The 16,815-nt window shown below is 44.3% G+C and overlaps 1 protein-coding gene across 3 annotated transcripts in view; it reads left to right on the top strand.

Moving 5' to 3' along the window:
* zfhx4 (zinc finger homeobox 4) overlaps positions 1 to 16,815 on the top strand; it is an 80,924-nt gene that overhangs the window by 48,313 nt on the left and 15,796 nt on the right. For all 3 annotated transcript variants that reach the window (XM_079662064.1, XM_079662065.1, XM_079662063.1), the window contains exon 7: positions 14,639 to 14,737. In XM_079662064.1, coding sequence (XP_079518190.1) covers positions 14,639 to 14,737 — 99 coding nt within the window. The remainder of the gene's footprint in view (positions 1 to 14,638; positions 14,738 to 16,815) is intronic.

Raw genomic sequence — 16,815 nt, 5'->3', positions numbered from 1 at the left:
AGCTGACTTGAGCTTCAGAAAAATGAGCTTCGTTCACCATAAACTATTTTTGAAATGGTGTGTCGGGGCGGTATGGGCTCAGGCCGATTGTTTTTCTTTGAGTTGAGCAGCTCTTTGGTGGAGGGGTATTACCCGGGCTAAATTGTTCCCTCATGTTTTCCGCCAAGGTTCTGTGCCCACCACACTGACAGTTATAATTTGCAGAAATTGCGCTGATTATCTGAATTAGCATACCTGACCAATGCCACATTAGTCTTATTTACAATACAAAGCCACGGGGCTATGAGGACGCATACTAAATATGACTTAACCCTTTGAAGAGGGGACTGGCGTCACAGGGCCAGGAGTCTTTCACGTCAGCGATATCACAAAGAGCTTAGGGCTCCGCTCCATATGGAGCTGGAAGGTCCTGGAAAGGAAGTGGTGAATGTAAAGTCCAAGGACCACATTGGAGGGTTATTGCATGTTTTCCCTTACTCTCATTCTCTTTCTGACCTTTCTATTTCAATCTTTTTTTCACCTCTCAGCTCTTGTTCCCATCTTTCCTTTTTTTTCTTGCCTTCATCTTTCCTCCCCCTCCCTTTTCACCCCTGCTCTTCTTTATTTTCGTCTCCCTCACCTCCATTCTTTTCACTCCCCGATCCCCTCATACACCCTCTGTCCATTGACTCTTAACCACAGATGGACAAAACAATGGGCCATGTCACACAGCATTAAGACAAACAATCTGCTGATGGGAGGAGGGTTGTGTGGAGCCGGAGCCGCGGTAACCAGGCAATGCGCTCGCTGGGTCCAAGCAGCCACTAATCTCATCTCACGTGATGATACAATTCACAGATGGACATTTAAAGCAGACTTTATACACACACAAAGAGCAGAGCAGGAACTTTACTTCAGGAGCTAGTATTGTCAGGTAGAATTTCTACCATTCCTTGTAGCAGCTACAATTTATTTCCTCCTATTGCTCCCTTATCCTCACTCTCCTCTCTGTTTTCTTTACCTCATCCATCAGTGGGAGGTATGGAATTGATAGCAGATATTGATTACCTATAGCAAAGGCTAATCTTTGCTAACCGGAGGAAGCTTTGCAGCTATAGCAGCTGTCAGTGGCTTGTCGTATGTGTGTGCGTGTCTATATGACCCTCCAGCGGTTCTGTAGCAATAGCTTTCCCTCTCCCATGTTTACTTACAGAGCACTAATGGCCTTCAAGCAAGACAGCAAAAGAAATACGCTGGACTTTGATTCTCCTTTTCATAATAAGGGAAATAATATGTAATGTGTGTCGTCCTCAGAAACACTAAGAGGCATGGCAAGTCTTACCGCCCCACCTTTGTGAATAAGACCCATCTCCCTGCCTTTCTTTATCTCCCTAATAGGAAATTTGAGCACACTGTGTGAGATTAAAGCAGAGAATCAATGCCTTGTGAGCAATAATTTCCAGACAAATCTCTTTCATCTTTTTCTCTCCCTTTTCTTCTCCCCTCGTTCCCGCTCTTCCACCTCCTAATGCTAACAGGGGGTCTCATGTCATGACATCCCTTTCGCTTTTATCAAGTCCTAATAACACTCTGAGAATGTAGAGAGAAAGAGGAATGTGACAGAAAGAGGAAAAAAGGGTGCTGAGGGAAAAGAGAACAAGAAATGGATGGACTGATCGAAATCCATTGAATGAGCCTTGCTGCTGATTTGTGCTTTGATGTGGATGTCTTTGTGCAAATTAGACAAATATGCCCGCTGCTTTAGTCATCTCCTTTAGTCATTTCGCTTTTTTCAAGATGCCATCTTCCTTTGCTATTTTAAGGATGGTAGAAAAGAAGGAAAACAATGATTGGAAAGTACATTTATGGGCATAAAACATACATTTTACACATTTCTTGTGACTCAATAGAGCAATATGGTTGCATAAAGTTAGAATACTATCGAATACAATTGAAAAAACAAAGGAGATGAAAGGTATATGCAGACAAGACTCTTGGGTTTCTGCTTGGTTGGGCCCTCAAGGTGCTTTACTTATGATGGCACACAGGGCTAACGGGCAAGGATACACACACACACGCACACACACACACACACACACACACACACACACACACACACACACACACACACACACACACACACACACACACACACACACACACACACACACCTTGGTCAGGCCTTTGTTTCAAAAGCAGGTTAATGGGGAGTGAGGAAGAGGAGCGTTGCAATTTTCTGCTCTTTAGGCGCCGGAGAATTCTCTCCAGTGTAAGAGAGACCAGACTCTCAGCGTAATAGGCATTTTACACCCTCATCACCTCTCACACACACACACACACACACACATACAAACACACACTCACCAGAAACGTGTGGGAGTGTAATAGGCATTCTATGGTGTGTATTGCCGGTCCCCAGAGTGCCAGTAAGTGTTAGACATGCATAGAGTCTGCAATGAGACAATCAGCGTGCTGAAATTGAAACCTTGTCTGGAGTCACACAGGAGGGGAGGAAGAGGAGGAGAGGGGGGGGGAGAAAAGAGGAGCAAGGAGTAGATTAAATAAAAAAAAGAGCAGAGGAGAGGCGATGGGTGCACAGATGGCAGGAGAAAAGAAGATGAGGAGTAAGAGGAGAGGAGAGGAAATAGGAACTGATGTTTGTTTAATTGCCTCATAAGTGATGACACAGATAATTACGTCGAAAAAGGAGATGCTCCTCTAAGGCAGCGCCGATGAGCAGCTGGGTCTGTTTGTGTGCGTGTGTCGCCCTGTCTCTCCCTATAACCCCATCAACTGTTTTCCCCTCCAGCCGCATCAAGTATAGGACACCATTAAAGCAGTACGGTTTGTGTCATATCAAATCCTTCAGTTTAATTAACAGAAACGCACACACACAAACACACACTCGTCATTTGGAATCATTTTAATTACTCTCTATCTCCCTGATTATTAATATCTCCGCTTCGTATACCTGGGGATATGAAGATGAGTTCACCTATATTTCCTGCGCTGTGTGTTTGCAGGCGTGTGTGTCCATGTGTGTGTAAGTGATGCTCCCTTGACTTCATATCTAATTGTCTTTTTTAATGACAATATTCCACTCTGTGCCGGCTGTATGTAATGAGTCAGGGTGTGTCAAAGTGCAGGCCGGAGCTGTCTGCTTGAGTTAAGCTCTTCCCGTCTACTGTAGAAGCCTCCAGCGTACACACACACACACACACACACACATGTGGAGCACACACTCAAAGAGACAGTATCAATGTGGGAGTTCCTGTATCTGACACGAGATTAAGAGGGCCAAGTGGAGGAACGTCGAAGAACTGCCCTGTTGCATTTGCAAGAAGGAAAAACGGACCATCCTGTCACACACACACACACACGCGCGCGCAAGCATCCTGTGCTGTAAGTGAGCAGTAGCCTCCCTTGCATTATTCACAGTGGCCGAGTGATCGAAGCTTGGTTCAATAGCACTAAAGCGGCGCACGCTGGAGAGATTTGTCTTACAAAACCTTGACACACACACTGGCGCACATATGCTCTCACACACATTGATTTTTGGTGGTGGGAATCTCCCAGGCTTTGGACGAAAGGCACGGACGTGAAAGGGGCTTCCCCTGTCAGAGTAACCCCCTGACAAACACACACACACACACTCACACACACACACACACACACACACACAATGCGCACAGGCAAATACCGTATGCGTTTCTTAATTTTCTCAAAATGATAGATGTTGATGATCAGATCCAGCGATAGCATGAATAAGATAACAAAAAGAGATCGGGATGAAGGATGTGCCTCTTAGATCTGATGGGGTTTCATTTACAGTAAGATGAGCGGATGGTAAAATAAAAAGCATGAAAGAAAGTCTGATCATATTTCTTTTCGCTGACTCTCCTGTTTTACATTTTACCATCATGGGGATTTTTGCAAGCAAGGCAAAAAAAAAATCACGCATTGCCTGATATGTCATATCTTTCCTCTGCAGTGTGTGTGTTTTTTTTTTACACAGGCGTGTTCAATTTGAAGCCTTCACTTGATTTGAATGGCAATTTCTTTTTTTCCAGCACATCAGTCTTCAGTTTTCCTATTTTCTATAGCGGGGCCCGGGCAGCGCACACCACCCCCTCCGGCGTTTTTGACGTATTAACATGTATCGACAAGCCCGCATTCGCACGCCTGTAAACACTGACGCACACACACTCACACCTCTGTCCCCTGAAGACATGTGATCAACCAGACCCAATCCCTTGTAATCATCTGGAACCCCTCGCATACACACACACACACACACATAAAGTTCCCATTCAATCCTAGGAAATGGTTTGGGGCAGGGGGCTGAAGCGGTGGGCTTCTTTCCCTTAGCCCCAGTGTCTTAAGCTGCCATTGATTAAATGTTAACTGATATACTCGGCCCTGGCAATCTTGTTAGAGCCGGAGCAGGCAGGCAGCTAGACAGACAGTTTAGGACCCGCGCCCTCCTGATCAATAGCACAGATAAAGATTTCATCCATCAATGAGCTCCCAAAACAAAAGGTATCTGATACCTGATTAGGCCCGTGGGGAAAAATACACACACAGATTTGAGCATGAAAACACACACATTGCCACATGGGTTGAAACTCATGAAGAGACAAACATAAATACTTGGATCTCAAATAAATGCAGCGGGATAAAATAAATCTGCACGTAAGCTTAAACAAGCATACATTTCACACACACACACACACACACACACACACACACACACACACACACACACACACACACACACACACACACACACACACACACACACACACACACACACACACACACACACACACACACACACATTCCTTTCACTCACTTATTTTGTCCAGAATAATACCTCCACCAACCCCATCTGAAGACAATCAGTTCCACACCTAATGGTGTAATTACAACACGTACACACAAGCACACACACACACATATGCGCAGTCAAGTTTGCAGATAAGGCAGCCCTGACTTTTCCCGGATGAAGGTTAATTATGCTGTGTTAGTTCAGTGAGGATGTGTGTGCATTTGTTTGTGCATGCAGGTGTAAGTGCATCTTTTGTGTGTGTGTGCTTCCTAGAATGCAAGTGCATTTAGATCGTCAGAGCATGCCAAAGGCACCGCAGAACGGCCGAATCAATGTCTGGGCGACCACCACTGTTAAACTGTATCAATAACGTTCCCCTATCTTTTCCCCGACTAACGTCACACGGCAGTTTGAACGTCCAAGCCTAGCCGCAATTAAGACTTAATTATAAATCAATAAAATGAGTCATTTGAATATTGATTTTCCTTTTTCTTCAAATTGTTAACATATTCAGCACCCTGTCTTTTTTGTTACAACTTTAAGGAGAATCAATACTTCCTTTTACAGTCATCGGAGAAGTGCTTTGACATAATTGAAGCAAAAACACAACGGGATATCTTCATGGGGTTCGATACCCAGAGACGGTCAGGGGGTAGAAAATGTCACAGCCCCTCAAATCTGATGGCTATTCAAATACAGTTAATGACGCTTTGTGCTTGTCAAACTGTCATTTTGGGGGATATTGGTTGACATTTGTTGTCACAATGCCAAAACGCATTTCCATAATTTTCACGGCTGACATTTTCTTTGATATGACACAGTATCTGAACGCACTTCAAAAAGTCATATCAATGCATTCCGGTAACCTGCGTTTCATTTGATTAAATGATATCTTTGCTGTTTTATTTTCCCGCTCAACCATTTTGAGGGGCTGTGAGATTTTCAAGTGGCGTGTCAGGGGCCTGGAGTCTAATGCATGGAAACATGGAGCTTTCTGTTTTCTGACGGCTAGCAGAGATAAGGTAGAGATATGGCTCTAGCACTGGCTCAAATCTAAAACAGATCCCGCTTGGGGGGTTGGGGGAGTTAAGAAAGTGAAGGAAAAGGAGAAAGGGAGGGGTGGAGGTAGCAAGAAAAGGGAATATTGTCAATCCTCTAAGTGTCTGGCGGTGTCTCTCTTTCTTTCCCTCTTTCTCTCACTCTTTCTCTCCCCCCTCTCCCTCGGTAATCTGATTTATTTGAAGCATATGTGTGCTGCTCTGTCTTTGTCTGCTTCTATTAGGGCCAGTGGGGGCCCATATGACATTGTTTAGCCAGTAATGAAATGGACATTTTTTGCATGTTTTTGAGAAAGTCAGAGGAAAGCCAACACTCCTTATTTGTAAGCGTCTGGAATACCATCTCTCGGGCAGTTGCCCCAGGTCTGTGTGTGTGTGTGTGTGTGTGTGTGTGTGTGTGTGTGTGTGTGTGTGTGTGTGTGTGTGTGTGTGTGTGTGTGTGTGTGTGTGTGTGTGTGTGTGTGTGTGTGTGTGTGTGTGTGTGTGTGTGTGTGTGTGTGTGTGTGTGTGTGTGTGTGTGTGTGTGTGTGTGTGTGTGTGTGTGTGTGTGTGTGTGTGTTGCATGTGGACATATGTGCCCGTGTATTACAGCTTCCATGTGCTCCTTTTGGAGATGATTCCGAGCAACCTAATGAATATTTGGGCTTGAAGATATTTTTTCTTTTCCTTCCGTGACTCTCTTCTTCTTATGTTGAAGAGTCCTGCTTCCTGCCTCAACACAGGCCCTGATGATGCACACATTTTTTTATTTTGCACACTGTTCCGTGGCAAAAGACATGTAACATGGACATATTGTCAGCATATGAAATGGTTATGTACTAATGGCAGCTTTGCTCCGGTCTCCCCCCATCAAAAAGGAATGTAGTCACAGAAAGGCATTGCAGTTGAATAGAACAAAAGGAAACCTGAAATTATTTGTTGTTATAATTTTGTATTTGTAATTGACACCAACAGTATTTATATATCGAAACAAGCATCAACACAATATGACTTGTATTTTTTGTATTATTTTAAATGTGTTATTCTTCTTATTTTTACAGCATGAAACAAAGCAACTTTTCCTGCTCATATAATTGTATTTGTATCTTTCCTTTCTATCTACTAAAGACTTTTCTTTGATTTTAACCAGGATTACAGTCCTGTTTTTTTAGTGGCTCTGAAAGCAGATGTTTTTTTTATGCAGCTAAAAACGGGACAGTAGCCCAATAGGATAAAGATCTGTTTAAGCATTATCCATTTGGCCACTGCCCGTCACAGGCCTATTTTAAGCATAGACACTAACACACACACACACACACACACATCCATTCTCTTAAACCACGGCAGCCATTTTATTAGATTCCCTGATTCCCTGCCTGGTATTAGTTCTCGGAAAATAAATAAACCTTGAATACATGACAAGGACCAGTCTGGTCAATTCAAAACTATATCTATCCTGCTGGTATCTTTGTTTACCAGTGTAGTGATGGATGCACAGATAGAGGGAGGAACGGATAGGTATATGGATGGATAGCTGTGTGAAGAGATATAAAAACAGATGGATAGATGGCTGGATAGATAAATGGATGGATAGATGGACGGATGAATGCGGCAGTGAGATCTCGTTGGGCTGATAGAGTTGAGCAGGTATGCCGAGAAACAGCTGCTTTCTTCATTAGGTTCATCTATCGATCTCGGACCCTCGCTGTGCGTCCCTGTGTGTGTGTGTGTGGGGTTTTTTTTTTGAGGGAGAGAGAGGGGAAAGACAGCAGCCTCTGTAGATAAGTGCTGGTAATAGAACAGAATGAATTCTTATCACAGAGATGGGAAGGCCATTAACCCTCAGCTTCTACTTCTCTCTCTCTGTCTCCGGCTCTGTCTGTTTTCCCCCTCCGTCCTCCGGTCTGGACCTGACAGGGTCACGTTTGCGAGCGTGTGTGATATTTCCACTATGTGTGCGACTCTGGGAGTGTGTGCGTGTATTGCGGCTGCCGCTGTGCAGACTGCCCCGTCGGCCAGATGTTTATAATCAGGGGCTGGATAAATATTGGACCGAGGAATCATAAAAGAGCAGGGAAAACAGAGAAAGGGATGTGGGGGAGATGAAACAGAGGAGAGGAATCTTCTTTTCAAATTATTCCTAAATCCCTCAGTAAGCTTGCCGTGCCGCCTCCTCAATTCACCTACCCAGCCTAAGGTGATTCAAACAGCCGAAATGCAATATGGCTGTTGTGTAAGATGCAGGTGTGTGTGTGTGTGTGTGCGTGCGTGTGTGTGCGCACGTGTGGAGGTGTACAGTAGGTGTGTTAGCCCATTGTATAAGGCCAGGTGTTGCGGCAATTTTTTTTTTCTCCCACCACTGAACCTTTTGAAGCCCATATTTTTGTCCTGTGAAAACCTTTTGTATTTGCTATTAAAGAATCATTAACATCATCCCCCCCCCCCCAATGCTCACAGCACTGGAAATAAAACCCCTCTTAACTCGAAACAACAGTTTCTGTCTGCGCAAGCCTTTAATCTCGGCTATGTTTATTCATATGATTTTCTTTTCTCATTTCTTCTTCTTTTTTTTCAAAAGAGTAATAGGTGTTTTGTTAGTCGCCTGCAAGACAGCGGAGCGGGCAATTTGAGCGAAAGAAATTACAATGAGGTGTCTCAGGAAGTCGTAATTGACAACAACAAAGCAAATTTGGAGCTGCTGATACAAGCGTTTTTTTACACAAAAGTCATTTTTTCAGCTTATTCTGTCAGTTCAACTTATTGACATTCACACCGGGAGTGTATTAAATGTGACAATCCCATCTTCTGGCTTTCACAGTCGACCTGAAACAATAGATTTTTTTTTTGTCTTGTTTAATAAGTTCTCATGTGTTTTAAGCAGTAAGCGGGAGGGAGGGTGTGGGTGGATCGGAGTGTGTGTATGGAAACACGTGTGTTTGCTTGTGCTGGTGTGTGTGTGTTTACATGTTAGCATGTGGGCTGTGGACCTCTGTGCATGAAATACGTTGAGCGCTGTGTGGGATGTGTGTGTGTGTGTGTGTGTGTGTGTGTGTGTGTGTGTGTGTGTGTGTGTGTGTGTGTGTGTGTGTGTGTGTGTGTGTGTGTGTGTGTGTGTGTGTGTGTGTGTGTGTGTGTGTGTGTGTGTGTGTGTGTGTGTGTGTGTGTGTGTGTGTGTGTGTGTGTGTGTGTGTGTGTGTGTGTGTGGGGGTTATTCCCAGGCCCTGTGCAGGAGCTGTAGGCCCTCTCCGCTGGGTTGATGTTTAGTATTTTAGACATGCTACATTAACAACATCTGGTTAAGATCTAAATGCTTGTTAAACGCGCTGAAATTCGGGGGGAAAGGTACAGGGAGAGCGAGGGGAGCGGGGGGGGATAAAGAGGGAGAGTAGGGTAAATAAAGATTTGAGGGTGAGAGAACGGGAGGGAGGGAGATCAGTAAGTCTGTAAGGTTATTACCCTGGCAGTATTACCACTGGCCCTTGACTGTGTGTGTGTGTGTGTGTGTGTGTGTGTGTGTGTGTGTGTGTGTGTGTGTGTGTGTGTGTGTGTGTGTGTGTGTGTGTGTGTGTGTGTGTGTGTGTGTGTGTGTGTGTGTGTGTGTGTGTGTGTGTGTGTGTGTGTGTGTGTGTGTGTGTGTGTGAGACTGTGTGTGTGTGTGTGTGTGTGTGTGTGTGTGTGTGTGACTGTGGGATGGTGTAATGTTTCAAAGCTTTCCCCTTTAAAACCTAGAGGCCAAACTAGAGCCACGCGCGGCGCAGGAATGTGACATCACAGGGCCCCTATTCCTCCACACAAACACACATACATACATACACACACACACACACACACACACACACACACACACACACACACACACACACACACACACACACACACACACGTGGTCTCACAGGGGACATGACCAGAGTTGTAGGAAGGAATCAGCATCAACATCAACGTTAAGTGGTGGAGACATGGCAGTCATGGGTGTTACGCAAAAAACATTAATGCTACTTTACAGATTATAATCATAATAGTAACTCAATATACTCAGTACTTTACTACTAATACTTAAGTATCACTTGATGCCGATACTTTTGTCCTGTAACATAGGGCCATGAATGTAGTATTGCTACTTGAGTACTTCTTCCACCACTGGTCCTTACAGCTTCTTCTTAGTCTTATAGCATTTCTCTTATTTCTCCCCATGATATTTTCTTTGGCAGCAATTACCCTTTATCTTGATGCTTTCATATGATTTAAGATAAACAATAATGTACCCCCTTTAATGAGCACCATCCTAGTCCTAAAGAAGCAAATTAGAGGCAGCTCGGCCCCGGCTAATGAATTCAGCCGTTGTTGGAGCCTCTGTGTCCAGTTGCTCCGCGTGGCACTGCTCTACGGTTGTGTGCCGTACGGCTGAGTCCTCCACCGGGCACATAATGACCCGGCATGGCGGTTATGGGCCCTCAGGGGGAGAGAGGAAGGGGAGCGAGTGGTCTCAGAGCAGGTCATTATACAGCTCGAGGGCACACACACACACACACACACACACACACACACACACACACACACACACACACACACACACACACACACACACACACACACACTGACACTTTCAATGCATCCTCCATTGCCTCCATCTCCCATATGTCTATTCTTTCTTTCCAAACATCTCTCTCTATATATCTTCCTTTCCTTCAGTCCTAAACTGTTTCTGACTGTGATGTTTTCGACTAGATATTTGAACTAAAATCAGCAATAATTCAGAACATATTGTCTCCTAAGAATTAGTCATCATGTTTGGTTGTTTTTTTGTATTGGAAGAACAGGAGAGTTTTTCATCCAGCGGCCTAATTGGTTACAGTGGCATCCAATTAATAGTTAAAAAAGTTAAAGCAGACTGATTTGGCTTTCGTCCCTGATCAAGACTCGCTTAATTACTCTTCCTCTCTTAACGGTTAAATATAGGCCGGTGTTGGTTGCAGGGTAATCGGACCCAGGGTCTGTGGTTAGCTCGAGCTCACCGGCCGGCTTTAATGTTCCGACCGACCCACATCAAAGAGAGTCCCACCAGGCTGCCAAAATCACACACCCTCCACAGCCTGACCCTGTGTGTGTGTGTGTGTGTGTGTGTGTGTGTGTGTGTGTGTGTGTGTGTGTGTGTGTGTGTGTGTGTGTGTGTGTGTGTGTGTGTGTGTGTGTGTGTGTGTGTGTGTGTGTGTGTGTGTGTGTGTGTGTGTGTGTGTGTGTGTGTGTGTGTGTGTGTGTGTGTGTGTGTGTGTGTGTGTGTGTGTGTGTGGCACAGTGGAAGGTGACTGCGAAAGTTTTGCTTTGCGCGTCCTCTGGTAGCGATTAAGTTGATGGTTAAGAGTCCCTGCCGCAGAACCCTCTCCTCTGTCTCACTGTTTCTCTCACACACACACATGACAAAACACATGCAGTCACTGTCTCACTCACTTGATCAATGGCGCGCATCCACATAAACACACATGCGCACGCACACACACACACACACACACACACACTCGTGCTGTGTGTGACTGTCAGGGTCAGTCAGAGGGCAGACGCTGCACTGATGTATCGGGAGAACTCGTCTGGGAATGTCCTCAGCGTGGAAACACATTTCCCCCATGCACGCACGCACACACACACACACACACACACACACACACACACACACACACACACACAGCATAGATCTAACCGACTACAGGGGGAAAGGAGTGAAGAAAAAAAACACTGATGAGGCCCAGATGATCACCCCTCCTTTTCTCTGTCTTTTTCTCTTTCTTCACCCACTCTTCACCCTCATTCCTCCCTCTGTTCCCTCTCTCTGTTCATTGTCTCTTCTCTCTTGTGTCCTATCTAGCTACAGGTAGACTGCCCCCTAGAGGTTTGTTAAGATGGTGGACGTCATGATCCTCTACCACCCCACACTCGTCCTCTGCTCCTTGTTGTCATTTAAGAAGAACTTGGTTTAATTCCTTTGAAACTATAATATAAAATATGCAGTCATCTCTTGCAAACATCATATCAAGCAGTATCAAAATAGTTTTTATTTGAATTACATAAAGTAATTACTCTGAGTATGTTGTCGAGAATGTGCTCATGGTCAAGCCACAGGGGTTATATCGGAAAATAAATGTATTTATGTTATGAAATAAAAGCTACAGTTTATTATTATGGTGATATTATAAAAAAATAATAATAACAGTTTACAAGTAATTAGCAAAAGCAGGTAGCTTTCGATCAGAGCGATTGTGTTTTATATTTTTACAAACATGCAGTGCAGGGAAGGTATGAAAGCAGTCCATGACAAAGAGATACAAATGTGTTTTTTCTTTCTTCTGCGTTTTGAGTTTTTATCAATTATTTCCTTTGAGACATTGTCCTGACCTTGCAGTATATATGTGAGATCTTCAAGAGTTTATTTTTCTCTCTCTGAATTTCTGTTTGTCCCCCCCCCTTTCCTCCCCCTCTCTTCTCACTCTTCTGTGAAAAATGCTGTTCGATTTGTGCCATTTGCTTCTCCTTGGCATCGAACAAAAGTCAACTATAGAGAAAAGATAAACCAGTGATGAAAGACTTTCAAACCCACTTCACACCACAACATTTACACAAAAGCACACACACATGCTTGCCTTCCCCCTTCCCTCCGTACGAAGGTGGGGTGAATTAAAATACAAAGATGGACGCTGCAGCACCGGCAGTGAAAATGGCAATTTCTGCAGCCCGGGCTCTCTTGGCTGACAGGAGATATTTCATCCCCGTTGTCACCAACGTATTAATAAAACATCAGGAGCAGAGTGCAGTCCCAGTCTCTCTCACACACACAAACACACACATGCACAAGGACACACACATACACCTTGAAATAGACTGTGTGTACAAAATGTGTACAGCACTCACACGCATGTGCACAAAATACAACATGGACAAAAACACACACACAGCCACAATTTTTCTCCTCAATCACATGCCAGCATCTGCCATGAAAATTTCATGCTGTATATAATGTCCACTTAATGTGTTGGCGCTTAGAGAAACGGCGCCAGCACTTAGTCTGTGTGTCTGTCTCTCTGTGTGTGTGTGTGTGTGTGTGTGTGTGTGTGTGTGTGTGTGTGTGTGTGTGTGTGTGTGTGTGTGTGTGTGTGTGTGTGTGTGTGTGTGTGTGTGTGTGTGTGTGTGTGTGTGTGTGTGTGTGTGTGTGTGTGTGTGTGTGTGTGTGTGTGTGTGTGTGTGTGTGCACCCTGCTGTATGTGAAAGGGTTAATCATATCATGTTTCCGAGGGGGGTTTCGCAGACCCCTGTTCTCGTCATACAATGGCCAAAGTGATTGTATGCAAATGCAGGCTGACCTCAATGCACCCTTTGCCTGATTTCTATGAATATGAGTGTGTGTGTGTTGTAAAATATGGTTATTAAGGCAGAGCAGGATTGATGAGCGCAGCTATTTTACACACAAACACATTGTGAAACACATTCACCAGTTCCCTTCCCTGGCAGAGTGAGGGGTTTGTGGTGAGAGAGACCCCCCCCCCCTCCCCCCGTTTAGAAGACATGAAATTTTTAACGGTTTTGCGTTTTGTGTGTGTGTGAATATGATACTGTGTCTGTATGATTTGACGCCTGTGTGCAAGTGTTTCTGTTTGATTTTGCATTTGTGTGTGCTACTCTGAGATGGAGGAGGGTTGTGTGTGTGTGTGTGTGTGTGTGTGTGTGTGTGTGTGTGTGTGTGTGTGTGTGTGTGTGTGTGTGTGTGTGTGTGTGTGTGTGTGTGTGTGTGTGTGTGTGTGTGTGTGTGTGTGTGTGTGTGTGTGTGTGTGTGTGTGTGTGTGTGTGTGTGTGTGTGTGTGTGTGTGTGTGTGTGTGTGTGTGTGTGTGTGTGTGTGTGTGTGTGTGTGTGCATGCCTGGTTATCTGGCCTCTCTCAGACTGCTCAAAATTCATTACAAAGTGACATCAGCCCAGCCGGAGACAAATGATGGCTGGATGAAAGGGAGCGCTGGGGCTCGGCTAGGATTAGTGTTAGCTTGCGCTGGCGACACATATACACACATACACACTTGTACACACACACACTCTCTCTCTCTCTCTCTCTCTCTCTCTCTCTCTCTCTCTCTCTCTCTCACACACACGCACACACACAGTTTAATCCACTGGCAGAACACTGCAGATACACAGAATTATCAAACAAGGGGCTGAACTCTCAGAGATGGGCAGGCTAATCTGCTAATAGTACAGAGCTGCACGTGTGTGTGTGTGTTGGTTTGCGTGTGTGTGTGTGTGTGTGTGTGCATGCGCGCATATTTTTAACAGAGGTAATACAATATCTATATGCGGTACGGTAGTGAACATCTACACACTCTCTGCATGGATTTTTAATTTTCACTTTGGCTTTATAGAGTTGAGCAGGCATGGGCTATAGGATACTGTTATTACTGGTCTCTAATAAAGTAGAATGGATAGCATTTTCATTCAATAATGTTTTATATTGAAAGAGTGAAATGTTTTCATGTATAATTAACAGCTCTCTAACCTGAAATAATAAGAATAAGAATTAATGTATGAGAATATATGGAAGGAAAGGGGAAATATTTTACATGTTTTGAGGAAATGTATAAACCAGTAAATATTATTAGGTTTTTTCTTAAAGTACATTTGCATACATGGTTTTTAAAATGCCTTCTGTAGCAAGGAAACTAAAATGACTGTTTTGTTGTCCACAACTTCCCTGTTTGCTGGCAGTTTGTCATTTTGTCAGGAGCATTATGGGTAATGTAGACCTTTCTTCTGTTCATTTTCAGAAGACACTGCTGAGGATGGTGAGAGACCCCCTCGCTCTTCCTCCAGGCCTGGACTCAACCTCACTGACCGAGACTCGACTGACAGCAGGAGAACTGACCGTAAGTACACACACTCACACACACTGTACACACACAAACACGCATACAAAACACATTATGAAACGTAAGCTTCCCTTCTTTTATAAGTTATCGTCCATCTCTCTCTCGCCTTTAGATAAGGTTTCTAACATGTGTGTGTAACATGTGAACGCTGCTGACTAGCCTCCATGTGACCTGCTTTAATTGTTTCCATCTGACAGAAAGAGAAAAAGAGAAAGACAGGGTAAGAAGGAGAGAGAGAAAAAAAGGGATAAGTTGAGTGTTGTGGATATTACCAGGCAATGTCCAGGCCCCAGATTATTTTTTAATCAAATCAGTTTGCGTGCTTGTAATTTATAAGCGCCTTGCATTAATCTTTTCTCGTTCTTGTGCCCTCTCCGATGACATATTAATTTTTCATAAGCGCAGGATTAGATGGGGTGGGGGGGGGGGCTGTGTATATGTTTTTCTAATATTGCACCGCATCCTTGCAACCTTTAAATTAGTTTTTTTCCCTCCCTTCATTTTTCTTTCTCTCCTGTCTCAATCCATCCCTTAATTGTTGTCCAATATGTGACCCTATCACCGGGCATTACCTCAGATAGCAAAAGAGCACATGATAGAAAGCACTGTTTATCCATTTGTAAGAAAGGCAATACTGTAAGCGGGGAGGGGCCACAATCCCTACAAGACGGGTTGGTGTTTTTTGTTATTTTGGGGCGAGGTAGGGAGCACATAATGCCTCCGCTGCAAGGCTGTGGTTGGGATAGCCCTGGCTTTGTTAGATTTGATTTACCCAAATAAGAATTCATATGGTCTTTTTATGTATGAGATGGAAATCCATGGCTGGGGATGAATATTGCATGGGGTGCTTTTTTTTTTTCCCTCTGTCATTGCATGGGGTTCTCTTTCTCATTCTTTCTCCCTCTACTAATGTCTCCTGCCCCACTCAATCCCCCCCCCCCTCCCAACTCACACACCTTCCTCTATCCATCTCAAACTCCCTCCCCACCTCCTCTTCCTAGCATGCCATACCTAGCTCCATAATGTGAGGCTCAATGAGGCAGAAGGAGAGCTGAGTGAGGCTGGGGCCTATTAGTTTAGCTAGTCATCTATCTTTCAGCTCTATCTCTCTGACAGGCCCGTCTGACGGACTGGCGGGGAACCACCATCCATGCATTTACCGCCGCATATTACTGCCGGCGTCATTTAACACCACCGCACACACAAAAAGTGTCCAGGTTCCTCCTTCTTTAAATCACGCTTACATATGTGCGTGTCCCCTAGTGTGGTTTATCAGACGTCAGGAATGTATTTAATAAAGCAGAACCTTTTTTGAATAATTTGTTGCATCGGGGTCGGCTGCAAATTTGGCTAGAAAGCCAGATGTGTTATCGCTAGTGGTGATTTCTTTTTGCATTTGGATTAGATGAGGTTTCAGAAAGTCAAAAAGCCAGGAAACGCAAAAGGGAGCTTGGAGTGTCAGCGCGTTGTTATGCTAGGGTTATCATCAGAGACAGGGCCTTGTTTTTCTCTGTTTCCAGCTTAAAGTAGAAAGATTTAGCATCTCTATCCTCAGACCCAAATCTCAGGCAAGCTCCAAATGTTCGTGTGTGTGTGTGTGTGTGTCCGTATGGAGATCTCCAGGGATGGGATTAAAGTGTGACCAAGTGAGCAGTGTGTTTGCGCACTTCATCTCCAAGACCGAGATCCTTTAAACAAAGAGGGGCAGATAGATAGAGAGGGGGAAAGAGAGACAGAGAAATACATATGGGGGGGAGGGGCAAGGAAAGACACTGAGAGCTTTTCCCCCTTTGCTTCATTTACGTTGTCTTTTATAATCCCATGTCACTTTAGATTAATTATAATCCATGTTACATTTTCCATGCAAATGTCCCCGATGTGGATTACTTCCAGATAGCTTTGTGCTGTGTGTAGATGGTGCATGTCGCCACCATAGCTCAGGGCCCCACTTCTTATAAATAACCAACTAAACAAAGGCCCTCCCATGGAAATGAGCCTGTCAGGCACACTTAGGAGATCTCTACCTGCTTCAAATTAGCAAAGAAATGACTCATTGTTCTTACAGGCAAATGATG

Source organism: Notothenia rossii (assembly GCF_949606895.1).
Source record: "Notothenia rossii genome assembly, chromosome: 12".
Classification (NCBI taxonomy): Eukaryota; Metazoa; Chordata; class Actinopteri; order Perciformes; family Nototheniidae; genus Notothenia; species Notothenia rossii.
This window is presented reverse-complemented; position numbering and strand designations above follow the sequence as displayed.